The following is a 21,563-nucleotide window of genomic DNA, read 5'->3' on the forward strand; positions in this document are numbered from 1 at the left end:
AGAGGAGAAGGGAGAAAGGGAAGAGGAGGGGGGCAGAAAGGGAAGAGGAGGGGGCAGAAAGGGATGGGGGGACAGAAAGGGAAGAGGAGGGGGGGAGAAAGGGATGAGGAGGGGGGCAAAGGGGGTGGGAAGAGAGAGGAGGGGGCAGAGAGAGAGGAGGGGGGCAGAAAGGGAGGACGGGGGGGCAGAAAGGGTGGGGGAGGCAGAGAGGGAGGAGGGGGCAGAAAGGGGGGGCAGTGAGAGAGGAGGGGGGGCAGAAAGAATGGAGGGGCAGAAAGGGAGGAGATGAGGCAGAAAGGGAAGAGGAGAAGGGAGAAAGGGAAGAGGAGGGGGGCAGAAAGGGATGAGGAGGGGGCAGAAAGGGATGAGGAGGGGGCAGAAAGGGATGAGGAGGGGGCAGAAAGGGGAGGAGAGAAAGGGAAGAGAAGGGGGGCAGAAAGGGATGAGGAGGGGGGCAGAGAGAGAGGAGAGGGGGCAGAAAGGGAGGAGAGGGGAAAAAGGGGGGGCAAAGACGGGGAAAGGGGGGCAGAGAGGAGGGGGACAGAGAGGAAGGAGGGGGCAGAAAAGGGGGGGCAGGGAGCGGAGAGAGAGGAGAGGGGGCAGAAAGAGGGGGACAGAGAGAGAGGGGTGGCGGAGAGAGGAATGGGATGGGGGCAAGGGAGGAGGAGGAAGGGGAGGGCGGGGGGGCAAGGGAGCAGGGGGATGCAGAGAGGAGAGGGGGGACAGAGAGGAAGGAGGGGGGCAGCAAAAGGGGGGCAGAGAGAGAGGAGAGGGGGCAGAAAGGGAGGAGGGGGGATGGAGGGGCAGAGGGGGGGTGCAGAGGGGAATGGATGGGGGCAAGGGAGGAGGAGGATGGGGAGCGCAGGAGGGGCAAGGGAGCAGGGGGTTCAGAGGGGGAGGATGGGGAAGGGGAGTGGGGGGGCAAGGGAGGAGGATGGGAGCTGCAAGGGGACGGGGAAGGAATGAGGGGCCAGAGGATGGGGAGGGAGCAAGATGAGGGGAACGAAGTAGGGGACAAGAGGGGCAGCGGAGAGGGGACGTTATCAGCTGCCTAAGATAATGCCGGTAACACCCATGGTTTGAAGTCGCGGGGGATCTGCTCGGGCACGGATTCACAGTACACAAAAACCTCCTAAAGAGGCAGAATTACACACGAGCAATTCTCCATGCAAAGTTTCTGCTGCCGCACAGCCGCTGTGCTCGGGTTGTGACGCTGCTGGACTCGAATCCGTGCAAGTACACGATCCTGTGAGTAAACAGGCAGAGGTACATCAAAGCGATGCTCTCTAGAGAGTCTCTGCTGCCACACACCTGCTGCACCGTGGTCCCGGTGCCATCGGACTCCTTCATTAACTCATATCTGGTGCACACCTCGCTCTTTGTACTAATTGTACAACCACAGGTACTTTTGGCATACCTAAGAGCCATCTCCGTTTAACAAACGTTGCTGCTGAAAGGAACGCTTCGTGAGGGCCCACGTTATTACTCAAATTGATGCCGAGGATGATGTAAAGAAGGAAGCGCGTTCAACAGCACTTCACCCATCTCTGTACAGCAACTCCTACCAGCCTCATTATGCTGTTTATACAAACAACGTCCCGTTGGTATCACGCTACTAATTGGAACTGCTGCTTTCAGAAAGGAAAAACAAGTTTTAAAGGCCCAAACGGAAGCCTGGGTTTAATGTATCACACAGAGTTCCTTTCTTTCTCAAGGTCCGTTGGATTTATAATTACAAATCTGTTCTAATCCATCCAAGTGTTTTGTACACAACATTCATCAATGCATTTAATCAATACAATACTTTTGCATTGCTCTTTTGCTGCCAGGTTACACAAATAAATACTACCTTAACATAATGAAAATAGACCGCATCTGGCATAAACCCACCTCAAATAAATTCTAGGAAGGTTCCAGCCAAAGACAGGGTGGTCAGTGCAAGAAGACAACTACTGCCTCACTCTTTACAGCCACTCCAGTGTTTCCCTACATAGGTTTGTGGCCTGTGCTAAACCAGGGGCTTAAGCTGGAGTTTTATTAATATAAAATTATGTAATCTTTACTTTTTAGTAAACATTAAACACAAATATTGAAGATATTTGAGGAAAGAGTGTAAATTGAGAATGAGTAGAAAACCTTGCATGAGCAGAAAGCTCTGTGGCAGCTATGCTTCAGTGTCTTTGTAGACCAAAGATTCATCTCTTTATTTTTTTTCAGTAGTTCTTTTCTGGTTCAGCAATAGGCAAGCCAAGAATGTCAGCAGCGAATATCTCTGCTGTGATTTCCTCTGGAATTTCTTCTTCAGACAAAGCTGCTGCACCTGGAGAGCAATAACAACAACGCAAAAAAAAATACACGTTAGCAGTGTGAAAATGGCTTTCCAGATTAGTAAAATTTATAAGCAATAGTAAGTGGATAGAATTCATTTAAAGATTTATTAAGTAGTCATCATGAAAAAGTATTGGCTTCCTAGCTCAAGACTTGATGCGTTCCTCTCAGGGATCAAGTCTGTGGAACTGGTGAGGCTCGCAGTAGGTTCCCTTGGAAGGCTCAAGGGGCCAACTTCTACACCCCAGCGATTTGACACGATTTTAAAAGCCCAAGGAACACAGGGATTTTGAAGTTGCTTTCAGTACTAGGCAGTTCCCTTCAGGAGCTGCAGCTCCGCCGCGTTCAGCCCATTGCCGATGGCCTTAACCAGATGCCATTCTGGACTGGTATGAACTGGGACACGAATTGTTCAAAAATTTGGTGCTTACCCGCAGTTCCAACTACAATGGGCAATGCCACTTGGCTAAAATCAACACCGTAATTTGCTGTTCTAGACTGGTGTGGACTGGGACATAAATTGTAAGCAAATGCAGTAGTTATCAACAGCTTCATTACAATGGGCATTGCCGCCTGGTTGAAATCAACACTGTAATTTGCATATTGTAGGATTCCTTTTTGCCTGTGGACTTTGGCATATAAACCTTCCGCTGCATGTTTCTAATTTCAGTTCCGAGCCAGCAGATAAACAACAATGTAATTTTGTCAGGTCCCATTTATATTTCGTTGTTCATTTATTTTCAGATACACCCATGCGATTGCTGTGTGGATGAAGGACAGTCTACAGCTCTATGACTATTTTTGCAACCCCATCTGAGTGTTTTTTGACAGATCTCGGCATAACAGGGTAATGGGTTTGCCCTTTAAATTATTCTGCTTGGTAATCAAAGCGATCCTGCTTCTGTGCTGTGTGGAATGCTAATCTGGTACCCGAGGGATCGTAGGTGTCTAGTTCTGATCCTCCTCCCCCAGGATGCTTGCCCATCAGGGTGGTCAGACACCGCGCCAGCTCATCCTCTGTCATACGCTCTCCTGTAGGCAACAAAACAACCTCTTGGGTTACAGGATCATTAGCACAAAAACTAGAAGGCAACTGGAGCAAGAACAGCGTACAAACGAAACAGGACAGTTTGAAAGAGGATTTGGTTTCTCTGAGACAGAGAGACACATTACCAGTTGAAATGCATGATCCTGACATACCTCGATCCTAAGGAAAATTGTTCTTGCATATTGTATTTTGGGTAAAAATACTAATCAAAGAGAGAAATTCTGATGCAGATGGCTCTTTAGGCTACATTGCATTTGCAGGGGCTCAAGCTTCCCACTGAAGAACTCCTGGCACGGGGCAGACCACAGTCCGTGTCACCCCGTGCCCATGGCTGCAGCCGTTTCCACACAGAGGAGAAAGAGGAGGGTGCAGGGAAGGCCTGATCTAGTATCCTGGAATAACCTGGACATAGCACTTGTTCACAGTTATTGGCTGGCTCATGCCCTGAAGCACAAAGTTATAGATCAGTTATGAAACTATTCTGTCTGCTGTATCTATTTATGGATGTTCACACCATGCATATAAATAACTAACCTTTCTCACACTGGATGAATCCTTGATTTCCAAGGATCTTTGTGGCAAGCAGTTTTCCAGGCAATGTACCTCTTTTAATGCTTAGCTGCACTAAATGCTCCCTGCTTTTGCTACAGGAGCAAGGCAAGAAAAGTTTGTTATTTCCCTCTCTACAGCGTCGGACATACACATATTTATACATGCATTTACGAGTTCCCTCTGATTCAGCTGAACTAAACCATCCTATCTTTTCAGTCTTTCACACATAGATTCAGTCTGGGAATGACCAATTTAATCCCTTCTTTCATGTCCCCCTCCTTCTCACTTTTATACTACCTTTCTGAAGAGTGTGTGACTGGGAGAGAGAGCACAGTGATGCAGAGCGAGGTATTCTGGAGGAAGGATACAATTTGTGAAGATTCATGCTTGTAAATTGATAGACAAGATACCTCAGGCCAGCGGAGGTTTCCAGAGCAGTAAAAGAAGTGCAGTGGAGACAATAGATGTGATTATTCAATTTAAAATGTTAAAACACGTGGCTCCACACGCCTGCCCTGCTTACCAAGCTATAGATCCAGATTAATTTTTTGCTGCAGTGAATACATTCTGAAATTGAAGGCAGAACTAGCAAGCATAAAACTAATACTAGAAAAGAAATAACTCACCTCGGCACTGAAGCAGCAACAGTAAGTCTCCTCTGTCAATAACTTTGTCTCCATTCTCATTATCATAACCAAGAACCTGAAACGCTTGTTGTATTTTTTTTATCGACAAGCCGAACGCAGGTCGATGATTTATGTAAAGTTTCAGAAAATCCCCAAAACTGATTTGTGTCACTTGTTCTCCGGTATCCGCATACTTGCTGAATTTTACTTCGTTTATCATGTCTTCAATCTATAGATCAAGGCAAGATAGATTGTTACACGTGTCATTTTTGAAGGGCATCAATCTAGTTTCTGATCTTGTGAACGCCAATGATGGTGCACGTACCAGTGCCTCAGATGCCATGACCACCTCCCAGCAGTGAGCTCACGCTCAGCAGCTGAGGATGGACATGGCCAACAGTTGCGTGTTGTGGCTGCCCCATCCCTGGAGGGGTTCAAGGCCAGGTTGGATGGGGCTTGGAGTTCCTAATCCAGTGGGAGGTGTCCCTGCCCATCACAGGGGGCTGGAACTGGATGAACTTTAAGGTCCCTTCCAGCTCAAACTATTCTATGATTCTATGACAATATTAGGTAAAGGCAGGGTAGCAGACCCGTTGTCTTTTGGGATTTCCTCTGTTTTCTCATGACGGTGCAGCTGTTACTGGCACCTTTGCCGCAGCTGCCTCTCTGCTCTGGGGACAGCAGGCAGGCAAACCACAAACCAGTAAATACATTGCAAAAGTACACGCATGGAAGTCTTGACCGCAGCCCGGATAAACACACCCTGCGCAGCACAAGCAAGCTTTCCCTTCCCCAATCCTGCGTCTGGTGTATCATAGAATCACCAGGTTGGAAGAGACCCATCGGATCATCAAGTCCAACCATCCCTATCAATCACTAAACCATGTCCCTCATCCACCCGTCCCTTAAACCCCTCCAGGGAAGGGGACTCAACCGCCTCCCTGGGCAGCCTCTGCCAGTGCCCAATGACCCTTTCGGTGAAAAATTTTTTCCTAATGTTCAGCCTGAACCTCCCCTGGCGGAGCTTGAGGCCATTCCCTCTCGTCCTGTCCCCTGTCCCTTGGCCAGCAACCTTCTCTCCACAACCTCCTTTCAGGTAGTTGGAGAGACCAATGTAGTTCTGCCACTGCACCAGCTGAATCTGAGATGTGCTCCGTGAGGTCGACCTCCTGCACACCCAGATCGCTCGCCCTCCTCTCGAAAGCACAGAATGTGCTGGAGATGAGTGGTTCTCCTCAAGTGTGGTGCAGCATGTCAGCCCAGTTAGCAGATGTGTATCCGAAAGGCAGGATCCACTCCCTGCCGTCGCTGTACTCGTGCTCCAAGAGGCAGCTCCTCTGGAGATACGCAGGCAAGCAGAGAAACGCCGGGAGAAGTCCCCGTGCCAAAGCGAACCATGCCTGCTGCTCTCCAGAAAGGGAAGCTGATGCAAGATCTCCCCAGGGAGGACTTTGCATTCAGCCTTAGGCCTTTGTCCTTGTGTCACAAGTTTTTCCACTGAATGAAGCCCAGGGAAGAGGGAAACCTCAGCCTTATATTTTTCCCGCAGCAAATGTCAGGCCAGGCAAGAACAGTCATTTTCACTCAGCTCTGGCCGGTCTGGAATTAGGTTTTATATCAGCCCCACCGAACAACACAAGAAAAACACTAATTCCCCGAAGCTTTGCTAGTCTGCCCAAGCTGCTTTTTCTCCCTCCTGCTTTTCCTTTATTAAAGCATTCTAGAGAGACATGAACTTTCTCTTCGGATTTTAATGCTGTCCTGCCTGCTTCGAGAAGCAGATTGTAGGTTGCCTGGTTTTACGGCAGCTTAGCACCTCCGTTTCCATGCCTGAAATGCTATTTTCATTTTGATTTGGGGCAGGAGAGGTTTAACAGTTATTCTTCCAGAGGCATTTCCCAAGGGAACATGTCCCCAAGAGGCAAAATTGTAATAAGCCAAGGAAAAGATCTAGCGAATAGGAGGGGATAACACCACGGCTTGGCTCAAGGGCAAAGCAGCCTCAGCTTAGACAAACATTTGCTGGTTGCAGGGGCTACAAAGCGCGTCTGCTAGGTGGTGGCAAAGGTCCTGCCTCCCATCTGCTGGCTCTTCTGGCAGAGAGTTTCCCCGGGCAGATGGGGTGGCACTGACTCACAGCACCATCTCAGCAGCCTGTGGGGTTCCTGTATAAAAACCAGAGACAAACGCAGCCTCCCCCGCAGAAAGATGAAGGGAGCACAGCGATGTTCTGCTTCCCCTGGGAGAACCCCTCCTGCACTGAAGGGCCGTAGCTGGTGCAAAGAGGCTGTTATTTAAATTTCCTCGCTGTAAATTTTTTTGGTATGTGTGATAATTACCCTTTTGCCAAGTTACAGCCTTACAGACGAGGTTTATTTCCACTGCAAACTGCCTTGTAGAAACTGCCACAAAAGAGGAAGAAGCAGCGCCCTTATTAAATCAGTTGTCTTTGTCTGCTGTAAAATTTGAAGCTAAAAAGCTCTTGAGAAATGTTTGATAGAAGCTCCGCTACTGCAACCTGAAAGGCAAGCTCAGAGAGAGCTTCTTGCAGAGTTTATGAGTTATGAAAGCGCTTTAAGTTCCGTGCGAATAAAAGCTGCTGCCTCCCTCTAAAATCATTCTTCCATCAGTCCTAGGCAGAACAAGAAGACAAAGCTCTGTCAACTTTCCCAGGAGTGACTGCACGGAGCTGGACATTCCCACTGGCACTGGTAACACGTAGGATGCCCTGGCTGAGTCTCCGTCTGACCTGGGGGGACCAACCTCGTGCAGCACGTGAAGCAGCTCAGCCGTTAGCGGCAGTCACAGAGAGACCAGGCACAACGCTGCGTGTGCACAGGGACCTTCAGCCCGTGGACTGCAGAAAGCTGGAAGCTGCTGCCCCTGGGAACCAAAGGAAAAGCTATTCCTCAGCTTTCCCAGTAGCTCTCCTGACAAAACCCACCTCTCTGCAGTGGTGGCCGAGCACTCAACCTCCAGAAGACCCTGAGGTCATCATTTGTCAGCCTGCCCCTGTGATTGTCCAGCTCCCTAATGAGGAATCGTTACTTTGAGGAATTTGCTGACAGATTCTGACCACTCTGCATTGATGCAGATCAGGTTAAATACATTGAGAGCCAGCAAAACCACGCTGGAGTCATCAAGAGTAACAACAATCAGAATCTGGCCCTCAGGACACTTGGTAAATACAATCATTTTCATTCTTCTATTAATAACAACAATAAAAAACAACTGACTGACCTTTTTCTCTGATGGATAAAATCCCATCGCTCTCATTACAGAAGGAATTTCCTCCAAGGGAATGTGCGTTGACACCTGCCTGGTCTCCAGCGTATCAATCCCCTGGCTGTGCAGCTGCGCATAGTAAAAATAGTCTTCCAGTTCCTGCGAGGGATTCAAACAAGATACTATAAAGTTCAGTTACCAACAGGCACGGAAGATAAGGCTCCTTTTGAGATTTACTAATGGGCATATCAAGGAGATTGCTGGCAAAGGCGAGCGGGACAAAAAAAATCAAGAAATGTCAGGCCTGTATAAATTAATCTTAAACCCCAACCAGATGTTGCAAAGGAGTGTTCACGGCGAGCATAATTACCCTGAAGAATTCGCCTTCTCTGCCACCATCCAGTAGGTTGTAGAATGGGACCAAGTCCTCCCCACCCAGGGAAGCAGCAGCATCCAAGGCACTGGCAGAAGCAGAGAAAAGAAGGTACAGGAAGGGTTCATGTGAGGAGAGAGTTCACATTTCCCATTCTAGTCATTGTTCACAGACACTTTCAATAAATAAATAAAATCCCTGGGTCTCAGAATTCAGGAAAGAAAAGCATTGCCTTGAACCATGTACAATTCTATCATCAGCCTGCACTTCTACAGCATATTTCATACCCAGGTTTTACATACAATAGCACAGTGTGGGAATTAATTATTACTGAATGGTCCTCTTGTTTAGTGGAATGAGCACAGGGCTGGGAGCCAGGAGTTTTTCCATGGACTTGAGCTTGGTGTCTGGCATTTAGCTTTTCTGTTTCCTTATAGAGACACTGAAGGAGATGAATTAGCTAGATCAGCATTTTGAACGTGCAGAGAGGGCTGGAGCTTGGTGTTTGCAAGAAACCACACAAACCTAAGCTCCCCGTCCCTTGATCTAACACATTCCTCCCCTATAACTCAGTGCAATCCCTTACTCTACTTCCTCTGCTGTAGCAGGTGCTGGTGTGGCAGGTGCAGTCTACGTTAAACCGAAAGCATCCGAGTGCCACCTCTTTGTTCCGATTTCACAGCCAGTTGGAGCCAAAAGAATCTGTTCGTCTCGTGCAGATGAATAAGGAAACCAAGCCTGGTGGTGCAATCATGATGTAGCATTGCCACATGACACCCCACGCCTGGCAGCAAGGCTGCAGCTTTGGTGCACACCTCTCCAGCGCTGCTGCCACTGGGATTTTTGCAAGCTTCATGCTTTTTTTCATAATTAAGTTATCTGGATATTAAACACAGTGGAGATGCACAAGATGCCAGGAGCAGCAATAAAATGATAATTAGCTCATCAAGAGCTTCGCTCTGAAAACAAATTACATAGAAATTCAATGTTGCCTGGACCCTGGCCAACCATTATAAAGAAGGATCATTTATATTCTATTGCCTTCCTTAAAACGTTGCTTATTCTGACCCCCGACTGCTTAAGCCACACAAAGTGGAAAAGAAAACAAATAAGCCCATTGCTTTCCCACTCAGGTTTCCTTTCTTTTGGCACACGAAGGTGAGCTGGCTCAGCACCCATTGGGGTTTCCCCAGAGCAAGCAGGACCTGCAAGAAATGTTTTACGTGGGACCAGCGCTTGTCTTAACCACAAAGTCTTTGTCCTAGGGAGGTGAGGGGCGATGGCGCTTCACAGGTACATTCCAAAAGCACAAAAATAGGAGCGGGGGCTAAAATCGAGCCCTGGTTGGAGGTTGATTTGCCATGAACCAGGAGGTGTGCTCTGTGCTTAGGCGACGCGCGGGATAAAAAACCTCAGACACAGACTGACAGCCCATGCTGCGCTATCTAACCTTTCTCGCTTCAACACGGGCTAAGCTCCCTTCCCAGCCCTTGAAGTGTGAAGGTGAAGTGGCTTTGCGCTGGTCTGGCAGTTTTCAGCTCATTTGTGGCTCCCTTTTGATGCACGCGCGTATCTACCAGGCATTCGCAGCAGAGCTCCTGAGGGGAGAGCCCTCTGCCCTGCACACGCACCGCAACGCGCGGCTTTAGTCCTTGACATGCGAAGAAACCAAGATAGATCTCCTGCCTTTGCCTCATCGCCTGCCTGCCATGTGGGAGCACGCGGCTGGCACCGCTGCCCGAGGGAGCTGGCAGGGGAATATTGCACGCTCGCAGAAGAAACCTGGCAGGGTTTATCGCTGACGCTCCGGGCCAGAGCCTGGAAATCCTCATTTGCAGAGGCAGCCTCCGCTCCTCCAGCCGCCCCGTTTACTGCAGTCCATTTACTCATGTAAGCAAAGCTTTATAGGATTAAGGTGGCTTGTCCTAAATCCAGTCTTCAAACGCAGGGAGGATTTCCTAGCAAATGCTCGCCTACCCCATTTGGAAAGCAGAGACTGTTGGATGAGCAGCCGCCCGTCTGCTCCTCCCGCAGCCAGTGCCGCTGCTCTGATCCCTTGCCTAACTCCGATAACCCCCATCACACCGGCCAGGCCCTCGCCGGGACCAGAAAATCCTCTGCTCAGCCTTGTACCATTTGGGTTCCATTTCCCACACTGTGAGGTCTGCTGGTTTAACCGCCCTACATTGACAATGTGACCTCATCACACAGAGGGGGAGTAAAGCGCCCTAAAAAGAGCGTCCCTCCCGTTTCAGCTGCCACCTGGGCCCTGGCAGGGAGCTGCAATCTGGGCTGACCCCCCTGCCACGTCACCATCCCCAGCGTGGCACGTGCTAGGGCTTTCGGAGAGCCTGTGTGAGCGCAGGGCATGAGCCTCCCCTATTAATAAACCCTGCTGCAGGCCAGGTTTCCAGGACCTGGCAGCCCCCAGAGCTAAGCAGGGATGCTGCCAGCCTCAACTCATGCTCCTTTCAGCCCACGATGAGTCTCCTTCTTGCACGAGCACTGGGACCTGACCCCCACCTCATGACCCCTCCCTGCCAGATGCAGTTTGCTGGCCTGGTCTCAGACAAGGTGTTGTGAAAGGACAACAAGGCTGCAGGGCTTGATCATCAGACCCACGCTCCAGTAAGCCCTGAAAAAAACCAGCAGCACCACTCCACACACCAGGGTAAGTGCAGAAATAGCTGGGAGACCTGGCTTTGACTCCTCTGAACGTGAACAGAGACCTTTTAGGACAAAAGGTTCCATTCTCAGTGTAAACGCTGGGGAACATTTGCCTCAGCTGTGCTGACCGAGCAGCTGTGGGAAGCCTTAACAAGACTCCTTTCTCTTCCCTGCACTACTCACTTCAGGTTGACCTCCCATTTCATCACGGTGCAGTCACCCCCGCCTGCTGTAAAGACGCAGCGTCTGTCGTAGGAGCTCGCAAGGTCAGAGACACCATCCGGGTGGCAAATGAAAGCTGAGGACTTGTGGGGGTTGCCATCAATAGGCAAAATCTGCAAGCCCACCTGTAAGGAAAAAGGGGGCCTGGGAAGGCTGGAGGTCCTGCGGGAGGGGTGCACGCTGGAGCAGCGCTGCATCCTCCTCCCTGGAGCTCATTCAGCTCTCAGACAGGACCAGCTTGGTTTGTCTGTAGTGAAATTGGCCCAGGCACCACCTCTTCCACAAGCTGGGGCTCCTGTACAGCTGGAGTAGCTGGAGCAGCTGGAGCTCCTGTACAGCTGGAGTGGATGGCGCTCCTTACCTTGTCCTTTGTAACGTATGCCAGATAGCGTATCCAGGGGTCTGCAGCGTTTGTTGCTGGGAGGATTTGTATCTTCTCCAACGGGGAGCCATAGGTTGGTCCCAAAAGGGTCTTTCTAAAGGCAAACAATATTTTCATCCATTCTAGGGCACAGAAAACATCTTCCCCTCTCTGGATGGCTGCTGTGTATGAGGATGGGCAGATACAGCGAGGAGTGGTGGGTGTGAAGGCTTCATACTAGTGGCTGAGAGGACAGGATAGCACAGGGTCCTTCACTAGAAGAGATCTCACTGGGGCTAAGAGATTAATTTAGCACTCAGGGATCATTCAGTCCTTGTGCTTTGCACTTGTGGAGTCCTGTCTCTCTATTTGATGTCCAACTGCTGCATCTCAAGGTCAAAATGCTGGGCAGATCAAGACCCACCGGCAGCCTCAGCCTTACCAGATGACAGTGAACAGCAGAGTGCACACAAGGATGGAGCAATTTGGGGCCCTGGAGTCATCTCGAGATCTGTGCCATGGATGGACAAACACGTGCTCGAGGATGGGAGTACGGCAGGCGTTGGACAGAGAAGAACGGGTAGGATGGGGATACCAGGCATTGACAGGCTTGAACCTACCTACAAATTTTGGTCGTTGTGTTGTAGAGCTTCATTTTGTAGCAGTTATTGGCAGTGAGGATAAAGGACTCGGTGCTGAGCTGTGGGTACCAGGCCAAGCACAGGGGCACAGCGAACTGCTCTACCCGGATCCTGTGCAAGACCACCAAGCGGCCCTTGCTGCTTCTGTCCAGGTCATATTCAACCTGGAGAGGAGACAAGAAAACACAGCAACTCCCTTGTGGCCTGCCAGCACCCAGGACCTTACAGATTAACTGGATCTTTCATCTCTTGTAGCAGCCGGGGTGATCAGCCCGCAGTAGCAGAGCCTCAGCCCTGGCCAGATCTGCTCTGAGACCAGGCTGAGGAACAACCCCCTGTGACAGAGCTGATGGGGGTAGGAGCTGCAGAACTAAAGACTGAGTCTTCCCCAATGCTCTTGTCCAGCCTCCCAATTAACCGCAAAGCTCTTCAGACTTTCGCGTTGACGTACCAGTTGCCGGTCCTCCCCGAGACTCAGCAGCCTGGGCTTGTTGCTGTCTAAGTGGACCCCAAAGAGGATGCTCCGGATGGGTTTGTAATGGGACTGCAGCCCTGCCAGGTGTTGCCAGCATCTGCTCCCCTTTTGCAGGACTCTCTTGTAAACAGTAACCATGTATTTCTCATCCTGGAAGGACAGCACAAAGGTCAGAGGTCCACAATCCCTGGATGGTAGCAGGCAGCTTTTGCCCCTCCAAGCTTAGCTTAGGGAGTCCCAGCAGGAGGGTTGGAGCCACAGCCAAGATCAAACACAGGGTCAGACAGATTTGGGCAGCTGCTCCAGAGGGGCTGGGGCATCCTGGCTGGCTGGAGGGCAGAGGAGCAGTAAATTGAGCTCAGCGACTCCCCAGAAATTACAGGGGAGATGCTTCCCACTGCTGTGCCTTGACACGGTTGGGCTTTATGATCTCAAAGATCTTTTCCAACCTCGCGATTCTATGATTCTACGACACCCATGCATGAAGCAGGGAATGTTTTTCTTTGTACAGACCACCACCAGCTGCTACAACCTCTGTGCCAAACTGCTCCAACGTCACCTCAACACAGCTGCTCCGAGACGTGGCACCAAGGGAGCACCAGCGCTTTATGGTGCACCAGCCAGGAGGAAACCCCTGCTCCAGCTTTTCCTACAGACGGACGCAGAGCTAAGAATTGCCACTAAAAGCGAGCGATGGGATGCTGCCAGCAGCAGGTCTGTGGAGCAGCTGGGACTGGTGACGTTTTTACAGAGTGACTCTTCAAGCCAGGAAAAGCGTTTCAGAGTCACGAAGCCCCTGGGAGGGACAGCCCTCTGCTCAGCCGTGCTTCGCAGGATGTCCAGCAATTCCCAGTCCCACTGAAAGCTGCACCACGAGCAGCTCATGTGAATTAGTGAGAGGAAAAAACAAGCTTACAGCGGTTGCGAGGTACTCTGAATCATGAGAGAAGCTAACATGAGTCACAGGACCTCGGGAGAACTTGAACTCTTTGCAGCTGGACAGAAGGGAAATGGCATCTAGAATGCAAACGCTTCCATCGGTAAAACCAGCAGCCAGCAAATAACCTGAAAAGCACATCAAAAAACACATTTGCTCCTCCTGGGAACCCCAGTGCTTGGCACGTGAGGAGGTCAAGAGGCTGGGATACCTTCAGGGTCGTAGGACAAGCACTGGATGCCTGCCCCCACGAATATCCGGCTGACGAGGTACTGGTTCTGCTGGTAGTCCCACACCTTCAGCAGCCCGCAGTGACTCCCCGCAGCAAGGAGCGTCTGCCAGGGGTGGCATGTGATGGCATTCACAGCTTCCTTCGCCTCTTCCAGGAGTTTTTCAAAGTTTGTCTTGTCTGTTGCAACGTGGAACACGGTTGCGTCAGAGGTTGAAAGGATGAAGTTCCTGTTTAGTGTGAGAAAAACAGAATTGGATGAATCAGACTGGCTGGCTCATGTCCCTCCAAGCTATGTGACACATTAGTCTCTTTGTGGTAACTTAGTTGGACGATCACTTATATTCTGTGATACGCAATATGCAAACACTTCTAGACCCGGGAGGCAGGTGGCACTTTGTATTCATGACCTGGTAAATCTGTGAGGGAAAACACTGAAGCCGGTTCCATTTTCTACTTGGGTAGGCAAGCCAGAAGATGAATGACATCTGGGTAGCTTTTGCCGTTTGCAAGTCACTGGTGTGTGAGACAGACAAACGAGCAATTGAGGATGCTCTGAATAGTTCTTTCACGTGTCTCCATGCCACCATTGTCCGTGGCTCCATGTCAACCACACTGCCGCGGACGAGGTCAGAGGACAGTTTCAGGCTCGCGCCGGAGACAGAGCAGCTGCCTGTCTGTTCTCTCAGCCGCGGCGCAGCAAAGAGGGTCCCGCTGCATAATCGCCGTTGTGTGGAATCTCATCTGAATAATTATGCGCGTTACAGATCAAATATGTGCGGTCGTCAGTCTGCCCGAGGGCTGAGAGTCTGGATGGAGAGCAGAGGGTCAAGAGAGGACCACACAGAGATCTAAGAGCTGCCCAGATGCAGCATGCGGGCAGCACCAGCTGGGAAACTCCAGCCCCTTTTGGGAGCTGGTCTGTGCAGCCTTCGGGTTCATAGAATCATAGAATCATAGAATAACCAGGTTGGAAGAGACCCACCGGATCATCGAGTCCAACCATTCCTATCAAACACTAAACCATATCCCTCAGCACCTCGTCCACCCGTGCCTTGAACACCTCCAGGGAAGGAGACTCAACCCCCTCCCTGGGCAGCCTCTGCCACTGCCCAATGACCCTTTTTGTGAAGAATTTTTTCCTAATGTCCAGCCTAAACCTCCCCTGGCGGAGCTTGAGGCCATTCCCTCTCGTCCTGTCCCCTGTCCCTTGGGAGAAGAGCCCAGCTCCCTCCTCTCCACAACCTCCTTTCAGGTAGTTGTAGAGAGCAATGAGGTCTCCCCTCAGCCTCCTCTTCTCCAGGCTGAACACCCCCAGCTCTCTCAGCCGTTCCTCATAAGGCCTGTTCTCCAGGTCAGACTGTTCGGCACGTCTGGCCCAGGTGCCGAGGGATGCTGCACCTTAGCTGGGCTCTTCAGCCGTACCTGACCCCACCAGCCTACTGGGACAAGCAGGCTCAAGGTTGCCTCCCCGTTTTTTCTTCCTTTTGTGCTGCCCAGAGCAACTGCGAGGGGCAGGAGCTGCAGCAGCAACCCAGGGAGAGGGATGAGACAAGAGAGACCCACAGGGAAAACCAAATGGTTCCCCAGGGCGCTGCTCCAGGCCCAAGAGGAATCTGTCCCACGTGGCTCTTTGGAAAACACATGCGCCTAAGGACAGACGTTGCCAGGAGAGCCTTAACAGGAGCAGCAGACATATGGTTTGCAGGCTGGATCAAGCCACAGAACAGCTTCATCTGGCCTGCAGACTTCCTATAAATCCTCAGGCACAGCTACATCACACGGAGGGGCAGAGAGGACCCAGGCTGGGGTGTCCCAAGCTCCTGAGTCCACACGGTGCAACCCAGCTCCGTCTCCATCGCTGCCCCGAGGAGTTTGCCCAGCCACGAGAAAATCGAACGGGAAATAGCCATCCCAGGGAGGGGGCGAAGCGGGGGGATTAAGGGGCTCAGCGGGAGCTGGAGGCTCAGCATTAGCGCTGCCTGGTGTGCCGGGGACGTGACAGAGGAGCCGCGCACCCCGGGACAAGCTGATCATCTCCGTGCCTCCCTTAATGCTTCTCTCGCCTGTGCCGGGGCACCGCATCAAGTTCAAAATTTAAGATGTGCTGGAGCCCCACTGGGTTTTGGTGGCCATGGGGAGATTCGTGGCTGCTGCTTGGGCAGAGAGGGGCTGCCCAGGAGACGTCCCTTTGCTTCTTTGGGTAGGTGGGACAAAAACCTAGAATGAAAATCTGCAGAGAAGGGGAAGAAAGAGGCACATTCCCTCCTTGTCCTGCCTCCATGTGCCTGTCCTGCCCAGAAGCCCAAGCACAGGGTTGAAACCTGCTCCAGCCAAAGCAGAAACCCACGGGGCAGCTTCCAGTTGACCATCTCCCCAGTTTTCAAGCAGCAGGGTAATTGCAGAAGAAGACCTGGGTTTATATACAGGGGACAGGACGAGAGGGAATGGCCTCAAGCTCCACCAGGGGAGGTTCAGGCTGAACATTAGGAAAAAATTTTTCACAGAAAGGGTCATTGGTCCCTGGCAGAGGCTGCCCAGGGAGGGGGTTGAGTCCCCTTCCCTGGAGGGGTTTAAGGGATGGGTGGACGAGGCACTGAGGGACATGGGTTAGTGATTGATGGGAATGGTTGGACTCAATGATCCCATGGGTCTTTTCCAACCTGATGATTCTATGATTCTATAAAGGGGCACTCACCTTGCAACAAAGGGCTGGCTGCTGTCAGTGAGGGAGGCAGAGCAGGCTGGGGAGGCACCAGGAGTTGCTTGGGAGAAGGAGATGGACCGAATGGGACCCACTTTGCTGTGTCTGTAGCAGGTGAGGAACTTCAGCTCTCCGTTGTAGAACTTAACCTGTCCTTTCACATCGCCTGTCACTATGCAGCTGCAAGGGAGGGAAAGCTTTTAATCAAAACGCTGATTGAGAACTCCCATATATTTATTGGATAGCATCCTCAGGAAGAAGTGGATCTCTCCCTCTTTTCTCTGCAGAAGTGCATGAGAAGGGCCCTGTAGAGATGCTCAGGGGGAAATTCCAGGGCTGTGCACAAACCAGCAGCCTCTGCTGGGAACTCTGCAGGGTCCCCTGCCCTGTCCCCAAGGCTGTCAAGGCATTTGGTGGCTGTCTGCTCCCTCTGCCGGTGAAGGCCAGGAGGCTGAGCAAGACTCATCCCTGATCCTCGGTGACCGTGGCCAGCAGAGCTGGAATCACATTGCCAGGCGTTTTCAACCTTTCCCACCCCCCAGCTAAATTAAAAAAGCTGGAGCAACTTCTCATTCATCCACAACACTTTCCTGCATGAATTTGCCTGGTTCTTACAAGCTGCCAAGAGACTTAAAACAGCAGCACGTGGCCGTAGCTCGTGATGGGCCCAAGGATTCATAGAATGATAGAATCACCAGGTTGGAAGAGATCCACCGGATCATCGAGTCCAACCATTCCCATCAATCACTAACCCATGTCCCTCAGCACCTCGTCCACCCGTCCCTTAAACCCCTCCAGGGAAGGTGACTCAACCCCTCCCTGGGCAGCCTCCGCCAGGGCCCAATGACTTGTACCTACGGCAAGGATTGTACCTCCAGCTACTGAAAACTGCCGTCCCGTTACCTCTCAAACGCCACGAGCACAGTGATGCTCTCCTCCTGCAAAGGCACCACTTTGATGGCCTTCATGCTGTGCAGCTTCACCCACGGTTCCTTGGCTGGGCTCTGGGGCCTGACCGCGGCCCACACCACCAGCTTCCCGGCCGAGGTGCCCGTCAGAGCTTGCGAGTCATTAAAATGAAAAACTGACTGGCTGAAGCGTCCCACCACACTCTTGAAGGTCTGTAGAGAGAGCAGTGAGGCCCTGCATTTGTCCTGCACGCTGGCTCTTACCTCTTAGAATCACAGAATCACCAGGTTGGAAAGGACCCACTGGATCATCGAGTCCAACCATTCCCATCAATCACTAACCCATGTCCCTCAGCACCTCGTCCACCCATCCCTTAAACCCCTCCAGGGAAGGTGACTCAACCCCCTCCCTGGGCAGCCTCTGCCAGTGCCCAATGACCTTTTCCATGAAATATGTTTTCCTGATGTCCAGCCTGAACCTCCCCTGGTGGAGCTTGAGGCCATTCCCTCCCGTCCTGTCCCAAAGCAGAGATGCTCCTGCTTGGTCCCTCCATGCGATGTCCCCTCCCTGTCCCATGGCAGGACCATCGCAGCAAAAGCCCTCAGAGAAGATGCAGTTGGACATCTCTGGGAGAGAGAACCCCTCTTGACCTCAGCTCAGACAGTCCTGGTTTGTCCCCTCAGGAGACCAAGGGGACAGGATGGGGACGTGGCCACTGTTTTTTTTGCTTAAGACGATGAGACAGTGCTGCTGGCAGGAGGAAGGCTGGGAGGGTGACATGCTGCGGTCCCCCCCATGCTCACCTGCCTGCTCAGGAGTGGCGTGCTGTACTGCAAACCGGCATCGCCCTGAGGAAAGACAAGAAAACATCCAAGTGCTTCATAACTGCAGTGCCAGCACGTCCATTCCCCATCCTCTGGGCACCGACCCCGTGCCATGGGGACCAAAAGCAGGGTTCCTGGGGCAGAAAGGCTCCAAGACCTCCCAGAGAGCACAAAACACCCTCCTTCTCCACCCGCTCCTCTCCCCAGAGCTGCTGGCTGGCGCGAGGAACTAAAAGAACCCACGGGAAAGCACAGATGGGAGAGTGGAGAGCATCGCGGCCACGGTTGTGACCAGCTGAGCACGAGAGCAGGAGAGACGCTCTGCTCACATCCCCTGCGTGCCTAGCGAGGGCAGCACGTGGGGAGCAGCGGGTAGCCCTGCAAAGCAAACCGTGACCCCTGTCGTGGGCAGACGCCTGGCCCTGCAGCCCACGCTCCCTCACGAGGTTGCGACCCCCGTGCCACCTTCGGACCCGCCTGGCACCAGAAATACAACTTCCCACGTCCCTACTTAACCATGTGTAAAATATCACCTGGGTTTTGCTGTTGCTGATGAACTCGTAGGGATTTTGAGGGTTAAATATTACATAATCCTGAAAATCAAAGGTGAGAGTGCATAAACACCGAGCCAAGCAATGCTTTCTGCTTATTCTTTAATGCAACGTCTGCTTTTTATCCAAAACCCGCTTGACCACCTGAAAAGAGAAGCCAAATTCCCTGTGAAACCCCAGAGCTACGCTCTCTCCTCTGCAAGTGGGGACACATCGGCAGGTCCGTGGACTTTTCCTGCCGTGAGCCTTGACCACTGCCAGGGCTGTGGTGGAGAACGTCCCACCAGCATCCCCTCTTCATCCCCCGGCTGGCGGGCAGAGGAGCATCAGTAACAGCCCCGAGATGCTCTGCTTGTCCTGCCTCCCACTTCCAACCAGCAGCTCCCTCCTGGAGCAGGTGTCGGGAGGAGCAGGTAGAGATGGGGCTGTCCAGTCCAGCCTGGTCACGCTCCTCTGTGCCCCTCAGACGCGGTCGCTCACCTGGTAGCCGAACTCGGGCTTCAGATCCGTGCTGCACAGGGGTTTCTCTGTGGGCAAAGTCCATCTCCAAACACAAACTCTCTGGCAAAGAAAGGAAAACCAAGGGACATTTGTGGCTTTCTGGGAGCTTGGGGAAGCCAGGTGAACCCCATCCCCTCCAGTGGCAGGGAACAGTGGGGCATAAAACACTGGAGCAGGATAAACCCAGCATGGGCAGATAGCGGAGAGCTTAATTTTAGGAAATAATGCAAGAAACGAAAGTGCTTCAGACTCAAAAGCTTTTCTCCCAACTTAAGATCCATTTTTCTCAACTCCAAAGCACTTCAGTGAGATCCAGGTCTGTCTTCCAATGGCAAAACCAAGACACTGCCCTGCAGAACCCCTCCACCTTTCTTCTGCTCTCCCAATTGGAACGCCCCCCCCTCCCTTTTGCTGCACTGGACACTCTCCCAGGGATCAATCCCACAAAGCTATGGAAGAGGAGAGGTTTTCTTTACCTGCACTGCACCAGCACTGATGGTTGCCAAATACTTCGCATCCCTGGAAATAGCAATAGCACCGACCCCATCCTCTGGATGACTCTCAAAGATCGTGCGCACCGGTATCCTACAGAACAAAGTCCTCGTGGTGCTCACAGCAGCACAGAGGGGTCATGGCTATTCCTTGGCACAATCTGTGGAACAACCCACCCTGGTGTGTGTGGTGAGCAAGGAGTTTGCAGACACCAGAGGTGCTGCAGGAGCAGCCGGCGCCAACCACTGATGATCTGTGTCCTTTCCATCCCTTCCCCCCAGTAAATGGCTCTGGGAAACAACTCACAAGTGAGCTTTTAAGAAAGTGCTACAGCTCAGAAACGTGATGTACTTTGTTTGGGGAAGCTCAGCCCCATCTCAGTGTCCTCTGTGTGTGGGTGATACAAGGACAGTGAAGTCCTCAGCTCAGTTTTGGCTCCTTTGCTGCTTGATCCCATCCTCATGTTTCTCCCGTTTCACTCTCAGCTGAGGCTGGAGTCAGTCCCAAGCGATTTACCAGCCGTAGGGTGTTTCCAAGGAAGAGGTTCCCAGGATCTTACCCAGAGTAGGAGTCCCACACGATGATCAGAGCATCTGGCCCTCGGTCACCTGTTGCAACCCAACGCCTGTCTTCACTCACACACAGGCAAGAAATGACATTCGTGTGGCCCTGGGGAAAGAGAGACAAGAAAATACTGCGGAGGCTCCAGACCCAGCAATTATTTGAAGTGTTCAAACTGCTTTGCTCATGAGCTCTCCTGTCTCCTCTCTCAAGGGTTCTCCACTCTCATTCTTCCAGCCCAACTCTTGTATCCCATTCTTGATGCTTTTCTGAGCTGTGCACCAGCTGCCCAGGCGGAGGAACAGCGGAGACGAGGGGACAGCTACACGTGCTGCTCCCCATCACCTCCACAACCCAAAGCGCCTTCCATCAATAAGTCTTGGGAACGGGGACAGGCGTGCGAGTAAAGCAGCGCCCTCCTTTGCACGGGCTGCTCCTCGATTCGCTTAGAGGTGACCCCTGAACACCCTCACACCACAAAACATCTGGAACAGCCACATGGTGGGATGGCCACAGCGGCTACGGCAAACACCACAGATCCCTCCAGCTGTGAGCACGCCAAGGGCACCGGGAAGAATCATAGACTCATAGAATCACCAGGCTGGAAAAGACCCATCGGATCATCGAGTCCAACCACAAGAGAGACGGAGCAGCAGAGTTCAGGAGAAGGAGAGGAGGAGGGACATGCGAGGGCTGCGTGCCAGACCTGCAGGGGGTACTGCCTGTTCCCCAGGATGTCGTGGATGACCACAGTGTGCGACGAGATGTACAGGAGCACCCGGTCCTCCCCGTCCATCAGGCTGTGCACGGCCAGGCTGCTGTTGTAGCCAAACACGCGGGACAGGCTCTGCGGGGAAGTGGCACAGAGGCAGAGCTTTGGTCCCTGAATCTTGGTGCCAGGACAAAACGGCCTCTGGGGTGGTGGGATAGCGCTGGGCACAAGCGGCAGGTGCTGTGCGGGCTGGTACTCACAAGGGGATGAGGGCTGGTCTGTCTGTCCTTCTGGAAGAGCATCCCTGGCGTGGCTGCCCACACCAAGCTGGCAGAGCCATCACGCTGCTGCTCCTCCCTGCTCCTCTGCTGCGTGTCCTGCTTTCCGTGGCTGGAAACAGCCCCCTTGGGCTCAGGCAGTGCTGGGAATGGCTCCTCTGGTATAACTTCACTTAGCTCATTCATCCTTACCTTCACGCTCCTTCCAGGGAGCCGGGATGCTCTGAAATACTCCCCTGCCATGGTCTGGCTGCACAACCACCTGGAATTTGGCACAGCAGGAGGAAAGGGCACATGTGAAGCTGTGAGATGAGTCCCAGAGCCCCTTTTCAGCTCCCATAACACTT

General features: G+C 52.2%; 1 protein-coding gene and 1 long non-coding RNA gene across 4 annotated transcripts; one reads left to right on the top strand and one right to left on the bottom strand.

The window, feature by feature from the left end:
• Window positions 1-1,232: 1,232 nt before the first annotated feature.
• CFAP251 (cilia and flagella associated protein 251) lies at window positions 1,233-21,290 on the bottom strand. Of its 3 annotated transcripts, XR_011338657.1 has the most exons (21): window positions 21,199-21,290; window positions 20,933-21,073; window positions 20,225-20,334; window positions 19,650-19,758; window positions 19,153-19,233; window positions 18,655-18,714; window positions 18,101-18,145; window positions 17,292-17,509; window positions 16,383-16,568; window positions 13,667-13,914; window positions 13,435-13,583; window positions 12,495-12,668; window positions 12,023-12,207; window positions 11,403-11,517; window positions 11,003-11,166; window positions 8,150-8,240; window positions 7,795-7,938; window positions 4,555-4,783; window positions 3,259-3,360; window positions 2,137-2,320; window positions 1,233-1,246 (listed from the first exon to the last, which is right to left on the bottom strand). XR_011338657.1 is itself a non-coding variant. In XM_069871040.1 (20 exons), exons 1-20 carry the CDS (start codon window positions 21,238-21,240, stop codon window positions 2,214-2,216), a joined length of 2,700 nt encoding a protein of 899 aa, XP_069727141.1. In that variant the 5' UTR covers window positions 21,241-21,290; the 3' UTR covers window positions 1,603-2,213. The 3 variants fall into 3 exon arrangements, 2 of the variants coding, with proteins under 2 accessions (XP_069727141.1, XP_069727142.1); XM_069871040.1 differs by lacking the exon at window positions 1,233-1,246 and having other exon boundaries at window positions 1,603-2,320; XM_069871041.1 differs by lacking the exons at window positions 1,233-1,246; window positions 3,259-3,360 and having other exon boundaries at window positions 1,603-2,320.
• On the top strand, window positions 2,283-4,548 carry LOC138728057 (uncharacterized). The gene is made up of 3 exons (XR_011338658.1): window positions 2,283-2,407; window positions 3,394-3,569; window positions 4,236-4,548. It is a non-coding gene; the product is annotated as an uncharacterized lncRNA (long non-coding RNA).
• Window positions 21,291-21,563: the final 273 nt, after the last annotated feature.

The sequence above is a fragment of the Phaenicophaeus curvirostris genome, chromosome 17, assembly GCF_032191515.1.
Source record: "Phaenicophaeus curvirostris isolate KB17595 chromosome 17, BPBGC_Pcur_1.0, whole genome shotgun sequence".
Classification (NCBI taxonomy): Eukaryota; Metazoa; Chordata; class Aves; order Cuculiformes; family Cuculidae; genus Phaenicophaeus; species Phaenicophaeus curvirostris.

Coding starts and splice junctions, on each gene's coding strand:
- CFAP251 (XM_069871040.1), bottom strand. CDS start 21,240: ATGCTCTTCCAGAAGGACAGACAGACCAGCCCTCATCCCCTT. Junction 18,146..18,654: donor TCAGCAACAGCAAAACCCAG/GTGATATTTTAC, acceptor GTCTTTCCTCAG/GGCGATGCCGGTTTGCAGTA. Junction 3,361..4,554: donor GTTGCTGCTTCAGTGCCGAG/GTGAGTTATTTC, acceptor TGTTGCCTACAG/GAGAGCGTATGACAGAGGAT.